Below are 19,905 nucleotides of genomic sequence, written 5' to 3'. Positions count from 1 at the left end.
AGACGGAGGCCCAACAGTGGGACTCCATCAGGAATATGTTAACATTAAAGACACCCATAAGTGTTTTCTCCTCAAAACTGAAAACTCATGTGCCTTTGTGAAAGCATTTACTGGAGGTGATAGTTGCTTGCTGTAGGTGTGGCTGTACACAGTACAAAATCTTAACCTGTTTACGGTACTGTAAAAAAGTGAATAATAGGGCAAAGACTGCTCTGTGGGGTTGGTGGTCTAAATAGCCCCATTTTCCTTACATACAGACCCAATGTGTGAGGTTCTCACATCTGTCTCTGCCCTTCCGTGTAGGATGGAGTGGACAGCATTTTTGCAGTCTCACTAGATGGAGGAGAGCAAATGCTGTGCAGCTGGGCTGCTGTCAAAACAAACAGCAATGGTCAAGTGGGCAGGAAGGGAGCAGTCTAGAAAGGGCTAATGACTTCTAGTTTATTAGCAGGATCAATTTCAAAGTGTGAGGAACATGCTCCCTACATAGCTCATGAAAGGTATGAATGATCTTTTGTCCCCCTTCTTTAGTTACTCCTAAAATGGTGTTGGCAGGATTCAGGTGTGGCTCAGGCCAAGCCAGAGTGACAGAAAGGGGACCTGCTCCAGAGGGGACTGTAGAGATGAGAAAAACATTGGGGCTCTGTGTGTGTGTGTGTCCATATCCTGCAGCCAGAAAATTAACAATTGCTGACACACTTTAAGGTACAAGAGTTTGGAGTTCACTGACAAGCTGAGCTGTCTGTGCCCTTCTTAGCCAACAGGAACCTGCCTGTTTTGCTGAACCTTCTTTTCCTGGTGCAGCTGCGGAGCAAGGGCATAAGGGAACTGGACAGCACAGACTTCAAGCTGCTTCACCAGGGTCAGTATGTGCATTCATCTTCTCCTAGAGAAGTGTTTGTTAATTGTTCTTTAAGATGATATGGGGCTTGTTCCTTGTCTTTTGAGAGAAGATTGACCTTGCATTATGGTAATGGTTGCTTTGAGATGCTTTCATAGCCAGAGCATTGTAAAGAGTTGTGGTAACTAACTCAGTTAACAAGGCCCAGGTTCTCTTCCTCTTGCTTTTACAATAATTTTTTTTCTCTGAAACCTCACAAGGTGGCCAGAGTATTCCCCTGACCATGACAAAATTTCAGGGTCAGTGGCTGTCGTTGGTTTGGCATGTGACCACATGGCTGCTGTGCTTCCTGACTCATTCCTGTCCCTCCTTGCTATTACAGTCTGGTGGGGCTCAGGCCACAATCTTGTCCTGTTAATCAGCTATCAGGAACCAGCAGTCTAGTGAAACTGGGCTTTCCTTGGAATGTGGATTCAGAGTATATGGCTTCCAACCAACTGCCGGGCTTGCCCACTCCACCCCAAAGACAGAAGAGCAGGCTGTATTTACCATACCATAATCTGCTGCCTTGTCTGGTGATCCTTACTTGGTGGCTTCTGCCTTCTTACTTGGCTATTGGAGGTTCATATAGCTGTGAAAAAAGAAAAGATACGAGGAGGAAAGTTCAGCTGATCCATCCTCTCATCTCTTCCCCGCTCTGACAAATTGGTTTCTCCAGCAGACTTTGAAGGACTAGCCCCTTCAATTTGAAATGTTTCATATCTCAGAGCTGCCTGTGTTGCCCTTGTAAAGACGTGGCGTTTCTCAGACATTCATTAGCCAAGGGAACTGTGGGTGTGGAGGAACCACAGCCTCTTTATCCCAGCCTTTTTAGCTGCTGTGATTTTAGAACACAGCTCAGCTTCTCCCAGGAGCCACAAGCCCCTTTTGCTCTTGCTTTCTGCTTTGTTCTTTTTCCCCACAGCTCTCTCCCTACCTCAGACATCCCATTTCATTTATTCCCCCCTTGGCCTCCCAGCTGTGTTCTCTAGGGGTGGATGTGCAGGACACTCTTATCTAATGAGGCCTCTTAGATAGAAGGGGCGTGTTGATGTGTGTGTTCTGAGAAGTGCTTACTCAAGTTTTAAGCTCTCCAGAAGATCTCCAATGACAGTTTTGCTGAGCCCTGCAGCCCTGGATTTCCCTTCCTAACTCTTACTAAACATTGTTGCTAAGTGTTTGGTGCTTACAACAAACATGACATTTTACTCCTGGTGTGAGCAAATTGGTGAGAGTGGAGGAGCACAGCTCTCCATGGCTTTCCCCAGTCTGGTTGCCATGAGAGACAGTCACATGGTTGTTTATGCTTGTTCTAGTACTGGGATCAAACTCACACTGTGGAAGCAGATAACTCACACTGCAGGTTTTTCTCTGTGGAAACAGATGACCTAAAGTCCATTGCTCTTGGATTCATTACTGCCCAATGTGATGTATGCACTCTAATGTACCTTTTCCATTTCCTCTCCCCCCTTCTGCACTCATCCTTCACTGCACTGTCCACTCTAAAGCAAACACTGTAGAGCAAACACCTGTTGCTTTGTCTGTGCCTTGCTGTGTTTATTTTCACTTTGTCTGAATTCCCTCCCCACTGACTGACTTCTTTCATTTGCTGAGGTGCTCTTTTAAGTTGGTGTCCTTGTTACACCTGTTCTTTTGTTTCCAGTCTGTAATCTCTGTGGGAAATGCAGGCCAAGGGACACTGACCTCCTGCAGCCATCCTTGAATTTTCTGTACTGGAGCCTTCATCAGACAACACCTTGTAGTCAACAGAGAGGTGAGGAAGGATTGTATTGATTGCTAAGTTAATTTCAGTGAGGATGTAGCTTGACAGAGACTGTATTCTAACTGTCTTAGCAGGTAAGGTGGATGTTTCCTCATCCAGACACAGCATTATAATTAAAGACCATTTCATACTTTGGATGAGGTTTTTTAGGTTGAGGGGTTTGGTTTGGTTTTGCTGCCTTCTCATGATTCAAGAATTGGCTGCTGAAAGACAGAATCACTGTATTTTTCTTGTTCATAAACACAGCAGTGGGCCTTTGGTGCCTAGCTTGAAATATCCTGGTATTGTCATAGTTCAAAAAAATTAAACAATACTAGGGAAAAACTCTAATTGACTTTCCTACTGTGTTGTTAGTTGATTAGCTGGCTGAGCAATTGCTTGTGTTCTTGGAGATGAATACCAGTAGCTAGACAGCCTCACTCAGATGAGCTGTGGCAGCTGGGCTACCTCACTGCAGCAGGGGTGTGCTCTTCTGCTCTTCAAGCACACTTCTGTTGTGCTTGTCAAGGTTGTTTAACCTGTGCCATACCATCACCCTCTCTGATTTTGTTTCTCTCATGCAGCAGTAGCTGTGCTGCTCTCCAGTGTGTCCTTGCTGGAACTCCTGCAGAAGGTTTTGGAATGCACCTGGCTGTGGTCCCCTCCTTCCAGACCTGCCTCCTTGTCATCTGAAGATGCCTTGCTGTGCTCTGGATGGCTGTTGGTGGCATCCCTTTTGCTTTATCAGCATCGCTACAATACTGAGGTTAGAACCACTCTAAACCCCTCCAGTGTTCAGGGTCAGCACATGGATAAACCTTAAAAATAAATATGTATGTAAGTATATATATATGAAAGTGTTTTGCTTTGGCCTGTAATCTGATGGTGTTGATTTCTCTTCGTTATTGTCCACAAGTTATTCCCTGCTTCACCTCTCCAGTAGGACTGGAAGTTAGCATGTCCCTGAAGGTCTGAGACACGAATCATTGAAGAGTTAAAGAGAGGTGCAAATCCTGTGGGAGAAGTGCATACCTGATCCAAATCATTTTCCTATTCAGGACAGAGCAAAATATATTTTAAAACCTTTCTCAAGGGAAGACTAGGGGTAAAAGACACAGCTCCCATGTGTTTTTTTGTTACTACCAGTAACAAAAACAGTTGCCACTGGTTTTTTGTTACTAAAATGATCAACAGTGAGATAGAACCTATTATTGGCAAGTAAGTGTTCAATATTAGCAAGCTCTTATGAATGTGGGCAGCTGTCATTGTATTTGATGCTTTGCAGTCCAACAAGACATCTAAGCTGGAGTTGTCAGCTATTAATGGAATTACAACTTTGAAGGAAGCATTTTCCAATGTCAATACAAAGGAAAATGGAGTTAGAGAGCATGTAATGAGTTGTGAGCTCTGCTCTTGCAGTTATGCCCAGCAGAGTATGCTCTTTGGGAGTTGGAACACCTGTTTGCAGATGATAAAATCACATTAAGGACATGCATGCATGTGCACAGAAAAGCAAGGGTGGGATTTCTAATGCTGAGGGAAGATATTTTCCAGAAGACCAGCCCAGACCAGGTCTGCACTCATTACTTTGTCAGCATGCAGCCTCTGCTTAGGGCTCAGAGCATGGTACTTGTACAGGCTGTCAGCTGTGGGAATGCAGCCTGGCCCTGCTCTGGGAGCTGCTAAGTACAGCCTGCCTTCTCAGTTTCCACATCAGGGCTGTGTTTGGTGCTGTGCCAGTCCCAAACGACATTCTAGTGTCAAGTGTCAAGTATTGAGCTTCATCTTGTGGGACTGATGCTCTCAGCTCCTATTGATCCTTGAAGTGCAATCATTTAGCAGCTTATAAGCCTGTTGCTGGATTTTATCAATACCACTGGCTTGATGTGCTATGATATACAACCCAGAAATGTTTTTGCACCAGAGATGAGGACAGAAACTGCAGATATAGCTGGGAAATTGAAATGCTTCAAGACTGCTTCAATGTTTCTAATCTTCAGCATGTCTAATTGTCAGTGTTTCTAATCTTCTGTTGAAGGGGAGGAAGCAGAGGAGTCACTTCTCTTGCTTCTTTCTGCTGTTCAGTGTAGCTGGAGCTGCGCAAAGCATCCTGGAGACTCATAAGAGCACCTTTGTGGCTGTGAATGTGAGCTGATGACAGGCTGTCTCCCTGAGCCTGCAGTTTTTAGAGGAGAACAATGGCTTCAAGAAATGGCCACATTCATCTCAGGCTGATGTTAATAGTGAGGATTTGTCTGGCCATAGCCAACTTACATCTTAACTGTGTTGCTGCTGCTGGCTTTACCCTGTGAATGAACAGGGCTCATGGGTGGCAGGCTATTTGTGGCTTTGGCTTGTCAGTTCTAAGATGAGTAGCCACTGCCACCATGTTGCAGGAGCTACTCCTAGTTCTCTGTGGAATATTTCTCTCTTCAGAAGAGTATTTAAAGGAATCAGTCCTGTGATCCTTTTGCCTGCCTTCCTATATCAACGCTCTGGCTTATTGAGGAGTTTGAACCCTTCTGGTGCTCTCTGAGTCTTCATGCCCTTGCTCTTGAATGGCAGTTCTGTGAAGGAAACAATGTATTGCAGATTTCCCTCTCAGCCCACCGCTCCTATTTCACCCAGTTCCCAAGTCCCTATACTCCTCTGCCACTTACACCCATGCAATAGTTCCTGTCCCTGGGCTCTCAGCAGGCCCCAGCTGCAGCAGGCAAGGACAGCTTCTGGCCACTGCTGGTTTTTGGCTGCCTGGCTCTTCAGTCCTGCTGCCCGGCTCTGTGGCTAAGAGCTAAGAGCCACCTTGGTGGTGGCTGTTTCTGCCCCTTCATGTGCTTGGCAGGCTGACAGCCACATGCCAGAGGTCCTGCAGGGACTAGTGAGAACAAGACAGACAAGGTAGGCTGCGGTTTGGAAGCTGTGCAGCTCAAGCTAGTGGTGAGGGAAACATGAGGGTCCAATGATGTAACTCTCCCTTCTGTTCCCTTGGTTTTCAGTGGTCATCATGGGATACTGTCTAAGAACTAGAAGTACATAATGGAGCTTTCTATCTGCTCCAAACCAGCACCACTTATTCTCTTCTATTTAATTCTCTTCTAGGTTCACCAGACACTCTCTGTAGACCTTAAAGAAGTCCTGAATACAGTCATCTTCAGGAATAAGAAGCCAATCCTGCTGTTAGGTATTTACATCTGTTAGGGGGATTTGTCTAGAAGCAGCCACTAGTACCATGATACAAGCAGCAAGGGAGAACTAGTGACTGGAATGGAATGGAATGGAATGGAATGGAATGGAATGGAATGGAATGGAATGGTGGTGGTGCTGGAGGGAATCTGGAAACTTTGGTACATTTGACGTTGTAAATGTGTAACTGGTGGTGAGAAGGGGCAAAAGGGAAGTTCTGTAGTTGGACAGATCTTCCTTGGAGGTTGGTAGTGGCATCTGGAACTGAGTGTGAAGTGTGTTAGTGTCTCAAAGAAGGAGATTTACAAAGAAACTCATGCTGCCATTCCTGTCTACAGCTGTCAGCAGCTGCCAGACAACTCCGGTGGGCTATTAAGCTCACATATTCTCTCATCACCCTCTCCCATGCTCTTGCACAGGCACCAACACACAGGGTAGAGCAGAGAAAAACACTGACACACACTAATAAGCATCTCCCTGTCTAGTGAGCATCATGCAGTTCCTGAGAGCTGTCCTGCGACAGAACTTCTCCTCTGCCCTGCTGGTGATTGTTGGCCAAAACACAGCCCTAAATGCTGCTCAACCACAGCCATCATCAGTGCAGGACACTGCCCTGCACCCCCTTGCCATGCAGCAGGTCTTCTTACTTGTTGTCAGTCTTCAGAACCTTCTGGTGCATGTCCAGTTGCAGGTATGTAAAATATGACTTTTGGAACAACAGTAGTGTTGGGCTTCAAGCGGGAACAGTAACCTGAGGAGAAACCACCCTGCTGCAGAATCAAAGGGGCTGCCTGCTTGTTTTTTCTTCTGTCTGCATTTTCAACCCCTTACAGATATGTGATGAGGAGGAGGGAAAATGCTCTTGCTGCAGCACAGTGCAGTGAGAGAGAAGGTAAATCAAGCTATGCAGTACTCCCTGCTGCTCAACTGGGTAGCTGAAATTCTGTGTACTAATGACAATTTCTGTCTTCCCATCTCTTTCTCTGCAGGGATGCCACATCCATAGGGACAGATGTGGGAAATGTATAACAAATCCCAGTCCATTCCCCATGCCCCTGACAAGGTGCTTCTGGGGGTAGTGAGTGCATCAGCATACATTTAACTTGCTCAAGTGATGCTGGGCTCCAGGGGTAGTACATCAGTTTCCATTTAACACTTAAGCTGTGTTGGGCTCCTATCTTTATTCTTTGGAGGCTGTTACTTATTATTTTTAGTCTCAAAATAAGTAGTTGTAGCTCTGTCTAGCTCCTTGATGTGACAGATAATTTGCAGCACATTGCATTCCTTGAAGGAGATGAAAGGTGTTATTTTCCTGTGCTGCATACTCTTCTGATCCTGGCACTTTATGAATTTTCCTCTTGCAATAGCTGTTGACTGGGGTTTTTTTTTCCTTTTTTTTTTCTTTCTCTTGGTATTCCAGAAAGACTTGCTGCTCTCTCAGGCAGTGGTTGCCTGCCTGGAAACCTTAGTGGAATACCTGTATGTGAAGAACCAGGATGTTGGTAAAGTCTTCATGTTCTTTCTTCTCCTAGTTCCCCTCCTGCAGTGATTTTGAGCTCTTTGTTCTTTATCCAGTAGCACTCTGGAGAAAATGTGTGATGAGTTTATGCCAAATAAGAAAAATTATTTGTGTGCCTAAAGTTAATATTGTGCTTTGTGGGATGAGATCACAGTGCCTGGCTCCCCTGCATGAACTTTGGCTCTGGACACCAAGATGCTTTCCAGAAGGCAAAAAGTAGTTCTCCAACCCTGTAAGAGGGAAAGGTTTGGGAATGGAAGGAGTATAGGAATAGTCTTTGACCTTCAGGCCAATTGTACCAAACCTTTAGACCATAAACATATGGGAGGGAGGGAGGATCTGAACATGATGTGTCTTACAAAAGGACAGTGTTGGTCATAGTTTGGTCCTGAAGGAAGGGAAGGAAGAACAGGATATTAGGCAGCCTTTGGGAATGGAAAATGGAAATTCTGGATTTCCAGGGGTGAATTCTGACCTTGGTTTCCAGAGTGCATGTCAGACCTAATGTGTACCTTGTTTTCAGTATAACATAATATCACTGCATTGTACATTTGTACCATGTACATTTTTGAGGGGGAAAAATAGACCCTTCTGCTATTGTCAGCCTCCTGCCATGAAGTTCAGGTGCTGGCTCTCTTCTTAAACCAGAAAGTTCTCTGTACCCTGACCTGTTTACTTCGTTAGTTTAAACACCAATGGAGGAGGGAATGGAGTGAATGAACACCAGGCAAAAGGGACACTGGTGGGAGAGAGGAAGTGGTTGGATAAAGATGTAATACTGCAGATGAATGACAGCCAGTCATTCCCCAGAAGGGAGGCTATTAAAAGGCTGAATTAAAAAAAGTTATGGGGAGGCTTTGCTAATTTGGGATTAAACTAATGAAATGCTGCTGCAGCAACAGGTGAACCTGTCACTTTGGCTGCTGTGGTGCTGAAGTTCAGAACAACACTAACAAGTCTCCTTATTTCAAGCAGAATGAGGGTCAAGCTTTATTTGGCTGAAAGATGCAAGAACACTTGGACTCTGCCTCTAGGAGTTGACTCACTTGAGGCTTTCTAAAACCCTCTTTCGGTCCAGAGATATTTCCAAATGTGCAGAGCAGGCTCATGCACAGTGCTGGTACTTTCTCATTTACCCCAGATGAAAGATATCCCCAGAATATTTGACATTATTTTTCAGTGTTGTTTTCCTATGGAAAAGAATTCTTGTAGTGGCAATAGGGAGGTTATGTGACTGCCAGTGGAAAAGAGACCTTTTCTACACACTGGTGAGTTGCTATAGTATAAAAAATTATATCAGTTTATTTATTTGTCCATCCCATGCTCCTAACCTGTACTAAATATAAGGTAATAATATTTTAATTTCAGCATTCAGTGAAAGACCTCATGCCATCATAGACTTATGGCCTTACCTAATACATGTTATGTTATCATGTTTGTTCTTTAGTGAGAGCATTTTCTCTACTGACTGCATTGCCACCATCAGCCTGGCTGGTCCCCATAGTCCACTGTCTGATGTAGATCCAGCCTCAGTTTGTTCAGCTTCTGTTATAGGGCTTTCTTCATTACCCAAAGGGTATTCTGCAGCTAAATAAAAACTGAGGTCAGGAGAGTTGTCCTCAGATTGAAACCGGAGGGTATTATTTTTAAAACCCCAGGCTAAAGATATTCTCTCTCTGTTTTATGACATACACCCCAGGAGAAGGTTTCTCTTCCTGTATCAGCACAAAGATGGAGAATATGTGTTTTCTGCTTTGAAAAGCTATTAAGCTTTTGTCCTCTTGACTGAACTCTTGCCCAGAGAGTGACAGATTAAAAAGCAAGTAAGAACAGTGAAAAATAACCCTTTAGTGTTTCACAGCATGGGTTCTAGGAGAGAAAACTTGGGCTCAGTATTGAAGACTGTCCTTAGCTGGGTTCAGCCTGTCACTTTGGCAGTTTTACAGCTGTCTTTGAGTGGCTTCTCCTTCTCTCCCAGCTCTGCACGTTGCTTCGCAGCCATGGCACCGATTCCTGCTCTTCACACTACTCAGTGGGGGCCAGAAGTCCTTTCTGCAGCCAGCAGTTCTCAGGCTGATGACCTTGGTGAGCAGCAGAAGGGTGGGCTGTTCCCCATCTTTCCCACTATGTTGGCACAATGCACCTAGGCTGGTTATTGGTAGTTAACTTGCTATGCAACATATGCTATTGCCCGGGACTGTATTCCTGCCCTCTATTAATAATGATAGTTTCAAGTGAACTTCCACACCCTGCAGAAACTGACTGCTGTTAGTGAGCACCTCCCGTTCTTCTGGTGTTGGTAACATTTATTTATATCATTTAGTATCCCTGGGGAGGAGAGGAGAAACTTGCAGAGAACATGCAACTGCTGTTACCAGTCAGGGAGCAAGCTGGCTGCTTGGCATTGCAGCTTGTCTCCCGTCTCAGCCTTACAGACCTGACTTTTCAGGGCAGGGAGTTAGTGCCATATTCTACCCTGCTGTATGTGGGGTCTGTGGGCTAGAGGGGGAATGTGATCCTACCCAGCAGAGATACTGAAGATAAAGCCCTCATGGCAGTAAATGAGAGAAAGGGGTTAATAAAGTGAACCTTCCCCCTCCAAATATAAGTTGGGTCTGTGAGTATTTGCTGTTCTTATTTCAGTTTTAAAAGGTTACCTCATTTATTTTAGTTCCTTCCCAGCTTAAACCAAAATAAGTCTGGCTATAAATCAGAGCCCCATCAACATAGATATTTGCACTGGTTCCATTAGAAGTGGTGTAAAAATCAGGCCTGTGGTTAAGGTGCTGCAGTAATGGTGCACAGAAGAGGTCTTTGCAAGTGATGAGTCACTGTTGCACTCTGTGGGTCTTCCACTATTTAATGTCTCTATTTTTCCCTTTGTTCAAGTTTGTGAGATATCAGAGCAGCAATATTATTTCTCAAAAAGAAATTAGCCAGATTATTCAGGAGGCAGCAGAAGCCAGCATAGCAGAGCTGCCTGAGGCCACGTCTCATGCTCTTCACCTCTTCCTTTCTCAGGTAAGAGAGCAGTGACTGCTTAGGAAAATGAGAATGGAGTCCCTAGGTGTTTGCTTTGGCCTTTGAAGATCTCACTGTGTGGAGATGAGGGAGAGAGTATGAAGGAACAAGCCCGACAGTTTTATGTTGTTCTGGAAATCATTCTTTTTTTCTGACCCCTCAGATTCAGAATAGTCATTACCAGGTGGAGCCAGAACAGTCAGAGGTCATTCAGACCTTGCTGGATCGGCTCTTGGGACAGAGGACCATGTGTGTAAAGCATCAGGACATTGTGTATCCTTTGGTACTAATGTGTGTGGCAGGTGTAACAGAGGTCGAAAGGATACTTAATTTGCTGCTCCTTCTCTTGTTCCAGCTGAAGGCAAACAAAATTGAAAAACCCTGAGTAGTTTCTACACTTGGCTAACTGTGGGATGAAAGACTTCATCATGTCCTAATCTGAGAAGACATTTCAGAAATGAGTGGACAGTTGGGATTAAAGAAGGCTCTGTGTGCTGGGCGTGTGTTCATCTATAAAGCAGAGGTGATCTGATGAAAGAGGGGCAGGCTTGGGAGTCTCTGGCTTCAAAGCAGTAACAATCCCTGTATTGATTTCCCTGGAGGATGAGCAATGAGTTAATCTCTGTTTGCATGCCATCTAGTGCCAGGATGCCCATGAAGTAGTGGAAACCCAGATATGACTCAGGCACTTTCAAAATGCAGAGAGCATTTGGGAACCACTGAGGGGAATTAGCAGATTTTATTCTGTTTAGGCCTAGTCTGCCACTGTGAACTAAATCCTCTTCTCTGGAGATAGAGGCAGAGGCCACTCCCAGATGCCTTGTGGAGAAAGAGGGAACCTGACGCAGTATTTGTTTGTTTCTCAAACTTTTTCTGCCTTCCTGTTTTCATCGCACTGCATTGCCTCGGATGTGTAGCAGTGATGGAAGTGGACGTGGCAGTGATTTCCTGTGGGTGTGGGGACTTCCTTCACTGTGGCGCACTGTCATCAGCCATGGGTAGGGTACATGGTGTTTGTCCTGTCAGAAGTAGCTTGTCCTCATGCTTACCCCCAATGTGATGTTACTGCTCTGTTGTGGAACAGAGTCCAAGTTGTGCTGGTGGAGGCCATTGGGCCCCACAAAGTACCTCTCCACTCCATTTCTCCATTTTGCTTCTCTGTACAGGGATGAAGGAATTTGGATGGGAGGTTTTGTTACATTGCTGAAGCTAGTTTTCATTTCTGACTTTTTTATGTATTAAGAAATCTTCAAATCTTGGTGGTTAGGAAGGAAGGATCTTAGATGCATTTGAAGTGAAGCAGGGGGCTATGTGAATAAGCTTGTTATGGACATGAAAGACAAAATCCTCTGGTCAAAATGGAGCTTTGACTTTTCTTCAGGTTTACCTACACTGATGTTTCTCATGTATGTTGGCAGTGAGGTTCCATGGGAGGGTTGGTTTAGTAATGAAAACCTCCTGTCAGTGATATGTCAAATGTGGGAATTCCCATAGCATGTATGCCTTTCTTTTGGTTTCCACTCATGCTGTCAATGACAGATGTCTGGGAAACGTGGCAGTGTCTCTCTCACACATTGGAGACTGAAATGAGAAGATACAGTGCACAGAGCAGAGGAACAAAGCAAGAATCTAGGAGGAGACCCCCATCCTGTCATTCCTTCCCAGTGAGTAGTAGGGAGAAGAAGGACAAAGGAAGTTACTTGTTGCTCATTTTTAGAAAAAGGTTTGTTGAAATTAAAAAGTTCTGTTACTGGAACGGCTCCGTTTCCCCTTCTGTGCGGGATAAGGCTTGGTTCATGCCCTTTATGTATCAAAATACAGTCCTGCCTGGGGAAATGATGTCGTACAGGGGCGTTGTGGAAGAGGTGCTCTGCTCACTCATCGTGGCTGGTAGGGCTGCGGGATGGTCCCTTTGCTCTGGGCTGGAAGGGGCGGTGGGGGCTCAGCCAGGATCCCGGGGGAAGCAGATACGTGTCCCATAGGGATGAGGAGACTTCTTCCCGGTCACGACTGACCCCTGCGACTACAGCCCCAGCCCCGCTGTCCCGTTGCCGCCAGGCCCTCCAAGTGCTCGCCGGTGCGTGGCCGGTGCCGGGGCGGGGCGGGGCGGGGGCTCAGGAAGTGACACGGCGGGGCGGAGCGGCGGTGGCAGCGGCAGCAGCGGCAGCATGGCAGCGCGGCGGGCGTGAGCGCCGGCCTCGGCACCCGCACCCGGCACCCGGTACCCGGCCCGCAGGTGGGGACCGGCCGCGCCCCCGGGAGCCATCCCCGCCCCGGGAGGCCCAGCGGGGCCGTGGCGGGGCAGGAGGGAATGGCGGGAGCAGCCCTGGGGCCGCTCCGGGGACGGGGCGGAGGTGGCCGGAGCGCCCCGAGCGAGACCCGGCAGGGGCCCGTCCTCCCGGGCAGCGGGGTGGCCGATGAGCGGGGCGGGCAGTGCGGGCCCGGGACACCTCTCTGGAGCCTGGGGAAAGGGGCTGTGCCCGACGGGCTCTGCCTGCCATCGCCGCCCGCTCGCCCCGCGGCTCCCGGGAGCTGCCGTCCTCGCTGAGGGTTCGCGTCCTCCCGGGTGCCGCCTGCTGCCTCCACTTGACACGGCTCCGGGTGGCTTTCCCGCAGCGCGGCCGGGTCGGTTCGGCTAGTCCCCTTTCCACCGGCCCCGTGTGATTGCCTTTACTTTCAGCGGAGCTTGCGGGAGAATCCGCATCTCCTGTGCCGGCGGCCGCCCGAGCCCCTCAGGGGGCTTCTTGAACTCCTCGGGCACGAGGGTGGGCTGGAACCGACCCATTCCTGCTGGAAATCACAGCCGGGAATCGCGGCTGCCAAACCGTGCGGTACGCGAGCTTCTGGGCTTCGTGGCTGGGAGACTTTGGAGACGAGCAGGTGTAAATGGCCAGTACTGTTTCAGCTGAAGCAGCTGGTCCTGTAAGCCCCATAGAGATATGTCCTCCTAGAGGAGTCTGAGCAGAGGTGTTTCACTTCTGAAGCTTTTGGTTCACCTGTAACAAAAGATAAATCCTCATCTGGTTGTTGGAGGAGTGCCTCGGGATTGGGTTCATGGGACTGGGAGTTTTCATCCCTTGTTTAGCCACAGCATGCTCCTGGTGAAGGATGATGCTCTTCCCCCTACATTTCAGTGCCTGCAGAGGGGAAGTGGGGGGATCATGCAAAAGTTTCTCCAGGGAACCTAAGCATTGCAGCATGGCTCTGCCTTGCAAGCTCATTAAGTGAATAAATCTCAGGGATGCTTGCTTCAGATGGGGCTCCTGCAGGAAAATTTATAAAGTAATTGAAAACATTTTAATGGGAAGTACTAACCATCTATTACATGGCATCTGTTGTCATGTCTTTGGAAAAACACATCTAAATTAAGAGGTTGGTAGACAGTGAGACAGACTGGTGGGCTTGCTGCTGAAACAGCCAGCTGGCCAGGGCTTCAAGGCAATGTTGGCGGAAACTCCTTTCCATCTGTAGCATCAGGCCAGGCCCTGGCTCCCTGGACTGCTCTGGGAGCATCAGGCAGAGCTGTCTCTAGCAGAAATCAATTCAGGGAGGAGCAGGGAGGAAAGAGAGGAGCAGCTCTGCAGTGTTTGTGTCTCATCCCTCAGCGGGTGTGAAGACATGAGAGTTTGTGGGGAAAGCATGGAGGAACATCTGCATGGAGCTTTGGCATTTCTGCCGTTACATAGTGTGGCCTGGAGAAGAAGGAATGTCCTCTGCTGTTAAAATGGGGTGAAATTGCCAGAGCAGTGGAAGGAGATTAATCTGGGGTGGTCCCACATGGCATCAGCAGCCCTAAGTTCCCTGTGGGTGAGAGAAACAACTGGGCCTGCTTCATTTTCCCCGGTGTGTTTCAGCCCTGGTGGACAATGGCAAATAAATAGCTCCGATGTGAGAATGAGTGCCAGCAGATCAGATGAAAAAGTGATGGGCTTCTAGTATGGAGCGGTTCTCCAGTCCTCTACTTCTGACCTTGTCCCATGGGACAATCTTTAGGGCTGGTGTAGGAGGATCTGAATACATTTGCATTGCAAACATTGACCATCCCTACCCCAGCATCTGCTGTTGTGTCTCTGAAGAAGCCCATCACTGTTGTGAGCAGCCAGGCAGGCTGGTGGCCCTTGTGCTGCAGCAGCTGGCTGGTCAGCAGCTGCTTCAGCTGAGAGCTGTGCTTTGCTCTGCTCTGCCTGGAACAGGGTTTTTTGCAGCTCATCTTCCCCTTTGTTGCACCTGTGGAATATCCTCCGGCCACCCAACTCCAGTGTTGGAAATGGGGGATACTGCAGCCCCTATCCTAACCAGGCATGCTGGGGCTGCCATAGGCAGCATGGCAGAGCTGTTGTGGGCAGCATTTCTGCTCTTTGCCTTCCAGCCTAGTCTGGAGGCCACTGGCTACCTCCAGTTTCTCTTTCCAGTTCTCCATGAGCATGGCAAATTGCCAGCCTAATCCTTATGCTGGTATGTCTCATCCAAGGGGCAGACAGGAGCTTGGTCCCAGGGCAGTCACTCTTTGTGCTTTTGCATTGCTGCACTTCCTCCTCCCTGAGAGCTTGGGAGGTGTTGAGCACCTGTGGGGCTCTGCAGAGGAGAGACCTGTGCCACCTCACTGAGCCAGGCCCTGGGTCATTGTTTTTGGCAGGGTGAAGCAGTCTCTTGGAAGCAGACCAGGCTGTTAGGTCCAACAGAACATCTGTTTGCCTGGGCTGGAAAATTTTCCGTATAGCCTTGACTTGTTGGTGTGCTTTGTGGCATTCAGGCTGGCTGGAATATGGCTTAAGCCTCACACCGCAGTGGGAAGAGGGGACAGACCCTCTGGCATGGGGATTTGTGGCATGGGGGTTTGTGATGCTGTCCCACCTCCACACCGTGTCAGAAATATGGGGCACATCCCCCCACATGAGGGGCAGCCACGTCTTCTTCAGTAATGCTGGTTGTATTTACTGTGGTCTGTTCCTTTTCAGGGGTGCAGCCTTTTACAAAGCACAACAGCAAAATATGGGTTTCTCATGTTTGTCTGACACTGCTCCCCTGCCTTGGCCAGGGGTGTGAAGATGCTTGGCTTGGCCTCGGCAGGAGGTACATGGTGGGAGCTGCTGCTGATCCTTGCAGGGCTGGGAGAACTGCTGGTGCTGCTTGCTTTGCCTCTTTCATGGGCTTGGAGTTGAAGAAATTGTATTTGTTTAAAAAAGGAAAAGCGAAAAGAACAAGAAAGGATTTGGTTTTGTTTCAGCATTAGGGCATTACAGAGACAAGTTTGGCTGGGCAGGCAAACTTGGACTCGAGAGGGCAGTGGGTTATAGGGTGAGGTCAGCTCTGGTGGCTTTAGACATCTGCCTTTCCTTCAGGAGCAGGAGGTGGCTCAGATGATGCCTCTGAAGGAGCTGTTGCTTCTGTAATTGCCAGTGGCTTGTGCTCAGCTCCACTGAAACCTTGTGCCTGAGGACAGACCACCCTGAGTTCTGCTGCCTGGGGACTGAGCTGTTGCTCAGTATAGACTAAGCAACAGCTCCAGGTGTAGACTTCTCCAGGTATAGACCATCCAAGAGGATCCTCATTCTCAAGGACCTTTTCCTCCAGCCATTGACTTTGTCTGAGGGACATTTGTGGTCAGGAGCAGCTCTGCCCAAGAGCATCCCTGCAAAGCCTCAGACACTGTCTGGGAAGGGACTTGTTTGGAGCGAGGGGGAAGCTACCACCAGGTCACCCAACTGTGGTTTTTTGGTGTGGTGGCACCCAGCTCGTAGTGAGGGAAAGGGTCTGGGTACCAATACCCCAAGTGGTGAGGGGAGGTTGCTGAGCTGGTTGCACTGGTACTTGAAGGAGAGATGGACTTCAATCCCTCAGTGATCCCACTCTATCTTCCAGACCTGCTGTTGTGGCGTTTGGGCTGCTCTGCCTCACAAACCCAGCAAAAACCTAGCTGTTATTTTTGGAACAAGGGGTAGGACTTAAATGTTCTGTTGGGTCAGTGCTGGGTCAGATGCCTGGGGCTTGCAGTGCAGGCAGGTAAAAAGAAGAGGGAGACCAGGGCTTCACTTGCAGCAGGCTGGCTGCAGCATCACCATGTGCCTCTGCTCTGGCCGCTGTATCACTCAGACCCCTCATGGGGACAAGGGAGAGATGGGCAAGGACCCTGGTGCCAAGGGCATCGTGCCGTTGGTCCCAAGTGGCTTGTGTGACTTCTCCTTTTGGTCAGTCTGCTCAATGATCATTGGTTTTGTTGGTCTTTTCTCTTCCAGGCTGCAGTGGCCAACATGGATTTTCTCATCATCTGTCCCTTTCTGCTGGCCTTGCTGCTGTCCCAGGGCAGCTTCACAGACCTGGAGAAACAGAGAGTAGACTCTGGCTTGGAAATCTGTATCCTCTGCAGCCTGCCCCTCATGACCATGTGTGCACTAATGGCTATGGAGGCTGGAGGGAGCACATGCACAGGGAAGGGGTCAGAGACCGTGGAAAGGGGCACAAGGAAGTGGAAAAGAGAGGATCCAGAAGCGCTGGGAAGTTGCTGCTTTGTCCTTCTGTAGATGGGCTTGTGCCAAGCTCCTGGGTTTGCTAACCAAGTCCCTGGCTTGGTGCAGGAGCAGAAATGGCAGTGATGCCTGGTGTTCTTTCTGCTCCATTGTGCTGATCCCTGAGCGCATTTCCCAGTATGCTCTTGGAAGTGGCATGGCCAGCCAGGAGGCAGAGCATGCCTGCACTTTTCAGTGCTTTGGGATCACCAACTGGGATGGTGGAAGAGGACTCCTGGGCTTGTGGCACTTGGTCTCCTCTGTGCCACAGGCACTTTTTGCTCATGAGGAGATGATGGGCTAATGCAAGCCCTTCTTAGCACACAGCAGCATCCTCTGGTGAACAGGCAAAGTATGAAAAGATGAATATGTGGAGACCCATGGGGAAGATGGCAGTTCATGTCCTTCCTCCGTGTTCCTCCTCCATCCCATCAGTCAGGGCATGGATTGGCACGTGGAGAGCTCCTCACAAGCTCTTAGCACTGTTAAGGGCCCTGCTGAGGTGTTTGGGCAAGGGGTTCACTGGAAATCTGTGTTCCATCCTGGCTCAGGTGCTACCCCTCAAACACCTCATAGTGGGGCTGGGATGGTGCCAGGGGCCTGCTGGAGGAGGGAGAGCAGCAGTGTGGTGGGAGAATGTTGACAGTGCCCTTGACAGTGGTGCAGATAAGAAGCTGTTTGAGGTGAAGCGCAAGGACCAGATGAATGCTCTGAAGAACTTGATTGAGCTCAATGACATCAACCAGCAGTACAAAATCATTGATATCATGCTCAAGGGACTCTTCAAAGTAAGCCACAGTGCAGGCTGCACTCTGAGCCCACAGGGGTGGGCAGAAATGGGAAGGGTTGGGGGCTTCAGTGGAGTGTGTGGCAGGTGAGCCTTAGGACCTGAAGGGAGGGTGACATGGGGTTTCAAAGTGAGGCAGCTGTGGCAGCACCTCCAGGGTGCAGGGCAGGACTGGCAGGACAAAACACTAATCAAGGACTCTGGCAGGTGCTGGAGGACTCCCGTGCTGTGCTCATCTCTGCTGATGTTCCTCCTGATGGGCCCTTCCCTCAGGATGAGAAGATAAAGGATGGTAGGTCCTCTCTGGTTTTTACCCTTCTCCTTTTTCTTCTGTTCTGGTGCACCACAGACATTCTTCTTGGGATCAGTGCTGGGGTAGGTACAAAACCCCTGTGTATCTCGACCAGACCTGGGCTGCTCCCTGCCTGTTGGGGACGCTATTGCTGCCTCTCTGACCAGTTCATACTGGGGAGCCTACTGGTTTGCCCTCAGCCTGTGCTGATGGAGCTGTGGCTGTCCCCACAGCATACTCCCACGTGGTGGAGAACACTGCCTTCTTCGGGGACGTGGTCCTGCGCTTCCCCAAGATTGTGCACCACTACTTCGACCGCAACTCCAACTGGAACAGCCTCATCCGCTGGGGCATCGGCTTCTGCAACCTGACGGGTGTGTTCGAGCAGGGACCCCACTCCCAGGTCCTGCGGCTGGTATGGCTCCTCGTCCCCCCTGCTGTGACTACCCTCTGCTGCTGGGCTGGGGGAGATGAGGGTTTTGGGGTAAAAGGAAGGGAGGGGCACTGCCCCCACCATGGCTGGGGGCTGTCCTTGAGCTGAGGGATGGGGGAAGCACAGAGAGCATAGATGGGACTGGTGGGAGAGTAGGGGACCCCCGTCACACAGCTGGGGGATGCGAGTGGGAGGCACCACTCCCCAGTGAGGTCTCCCCTTTGCTCTGCAGATGGCTCAGGAGCTAGGAATCAGTGAGAAATCACCGGATTACCGCAATCCCTTTAAAACGGACCAGTCAGAGGTAAGATGGCAACGCTGCCAGCTTGTCTCATGGGCTTTCCCATCCGTGTCACAGCTCCAGGCAGCTGGCTGGGGAATGGAATGGCTGGCTTGTGGGAAGTTGCCAAATGCCCCTGTCACTGACTAAGCATGGCTGAAACACAAACACTGAATTCCCCGTCTGTGCTCTACTTTGGGCACCTGGTGCCCTCTCTTCCCTTCTGTGGCCACCTGCCTCGTAGTTGAGACTCTGTTTGTCACTTGCTGATCTGTGCTCAAAGCTCCCTGGACTGCGAGCCTTGTACATTGGCTTTGGTGGGTCTGGAGGGGTTGTGCCTCTGGGAGCTGTGGGTGCTCCCCAATGCTGACTCCTTGCTGTCAACCCCCAGTTTTTTCCCAGTGCTGACACCTTTCAGAAGGCGCTGCGGGATGAGGAGAAGAGGAGGAAGAAGGAAGAGAAGCGGAAGGAGATCCGCAAGGGCCCACGCATCTCCCGCTCACAGTCGGAGCTGTAGCAGGCTGGGACTTGTGCCTTGCAGTGGGAGTGGCACCACTGGGACACAGAGTGGCTTGCTCCCTTCTCGGCAGCTTTGGGCCAGTGCCTGGCCGTTCCCTTTCCATTTGTGCTGTGGGTTTTGTTTTGTTGCCTTTTGTTTTTGTTCAGTGGAGGTTGCGTGGTGGTGCTGGTGGGTTGGCCAAAGGGGCTAAAGTGGGGTACCCCTTCCACGGAGGTAAAGCACAGACAGGACAGCACTGGGGCCATCCCCTGGTCAGGGTGTTGCTGCCTGTGGGGAAGTAGGGTGTGGGGGACACGCCTCTGGTGGAGCCTGGGGATCCCTCCTCACTGCAGCACACCCCACGCTGAAGGTGCCTCCTCCAACACGGGTGGGCTGGGGTGTGCGTCACACCAAACAGCCTCATGAGCAATGCTGCTTCTCTCAGTTTTGCTTTTCGTTCAGCTAAACGGGTGATCTCATTGGCACCCCCCACTGGGTTCTACCTGGTCTCTGCACAGCTGCTACCTCTGCCAGAGAGGACCTTCCCTTTTCCCAGCGGCTGTTCCACCGAGCAACGTGTGTTTCATTGTCCAGACGTTGAAAATGCCGATGGCAGCAGCTGTTCCTGGCTGATGGCATCTCGGGGCCACTGCAGGTCATTCCCTCATAGAGGCAAATGCCTGGTGAATTTTTTGGACAGGAGGAATTTCAGTACTTGGCCTCTTTGCAGCCAGTGGTGCCTG

General features: G+C 49.4%; 2 protein-coding genes across 6 annotated transcripts in view; both read left to right on the top strand.

The window, feature by feature from the left end:
* Positions 1-10,693, top strand: part of MEI1 (meiotic double-stranded break formation protein 1) — a 36,901-nt gene extending 26,208 nt beyond the window's left edge. For 3 of the 4 annotated variants that reach the window (XM_064702309.1, XM_064702308.1, XM_064702311.1), the window contains 8 exons: positions 758-862; positions 2,544-2,654; positions 3,227-3,408; positions 5,742-5,823; positions 6,311-6,516; positions 7,246-7,327; positions 9,323-9,429; positions 10,234-10,693. In XM_064702309.1, the coding sequence (XP_064558379.1) occupies positions 758-862; positions 2,544-2,654; positions 3,227-3,408; positions 5,742-5,823; positions 6,311-6,516; positions 7,246-7,327; positions 9,323-9,429; positions 10,234-10,380 (1,022 nt within the window). In that variant the 3' untranslated portion in view covers positions 10,381-10,693. Of the gene's footprint in view, positions 1-757; positions 863-2,543; positions 2,655-3,226; positions 3,409-5,741; positions 5,824-6,310; positions 6,517-6,658; positions 6,790-7,245; positions 7,328-9,322; positions 9,430-10,233 lie in introns of those variants that run through there. The other variant, XM_064702310.1, reaches the window with a different exon arrangement.
* Positions 10,694-12,505: 1,812 nt separating this feature from the next.
* Positions 12,506-19,285, top strand: CCDC134 (coiled-coil domain containing 134). Of its 2 annotated transcripts, none has more exons than XM_064702313.1 (7): positions 12,506-12,601; positions 16,602-16,719; positions 17,538-17,659; positions 17,866-17,950; positions 18,184-18,365; positions 18,616-18,687; positions 19,055-19,285. In XM_064702313.1, exons 2-7 carry the CDS (start codon positions 16,617-16,619, stop codon positions 19,178-19,180), a joined length of 690 nt encoding a protein of 229 aa, XP_064558383.1. In that variant the 5' UTR covers positions 12,506-12,601; positions 16,602-16,616; the 3' UTR covers positions 19,181-19,285. The 2 variants fall into 2 exon arrangements, with proteins under 2 accessions (XP_064558383.1, XP_064558384.1); XM_064702314.1 differs by lacking the exon at positions 12,506-12,601 and adding an exon at positions 15,358-15,438.
* The last annotated feature ends 620 nt before the right edge of the window (positions 19,286-19,905 follow it).

Source organism: Zonotrichia leucophrys, chromosome 1A, assembly GCF_028769735.1.
Source record: "Zonotrichia leucophrys gambelii isolate GWCS_2022_RI chromosome 1A, RI_Zleu_2.0, whole genome shotgun sequence".
Classification (NCBI taxonomy): domain Eukaryota; kingdom Metazoa; phylum Chordata; class Aves; order Passeriformes; family Passerellidae; genus Zonotrichia; species Zonotrichia leucophrys.
Note: the sequence above shows the minus strand (reverse complement) of the source record. Positions and strands in the feature narration are given on the sequence as shown.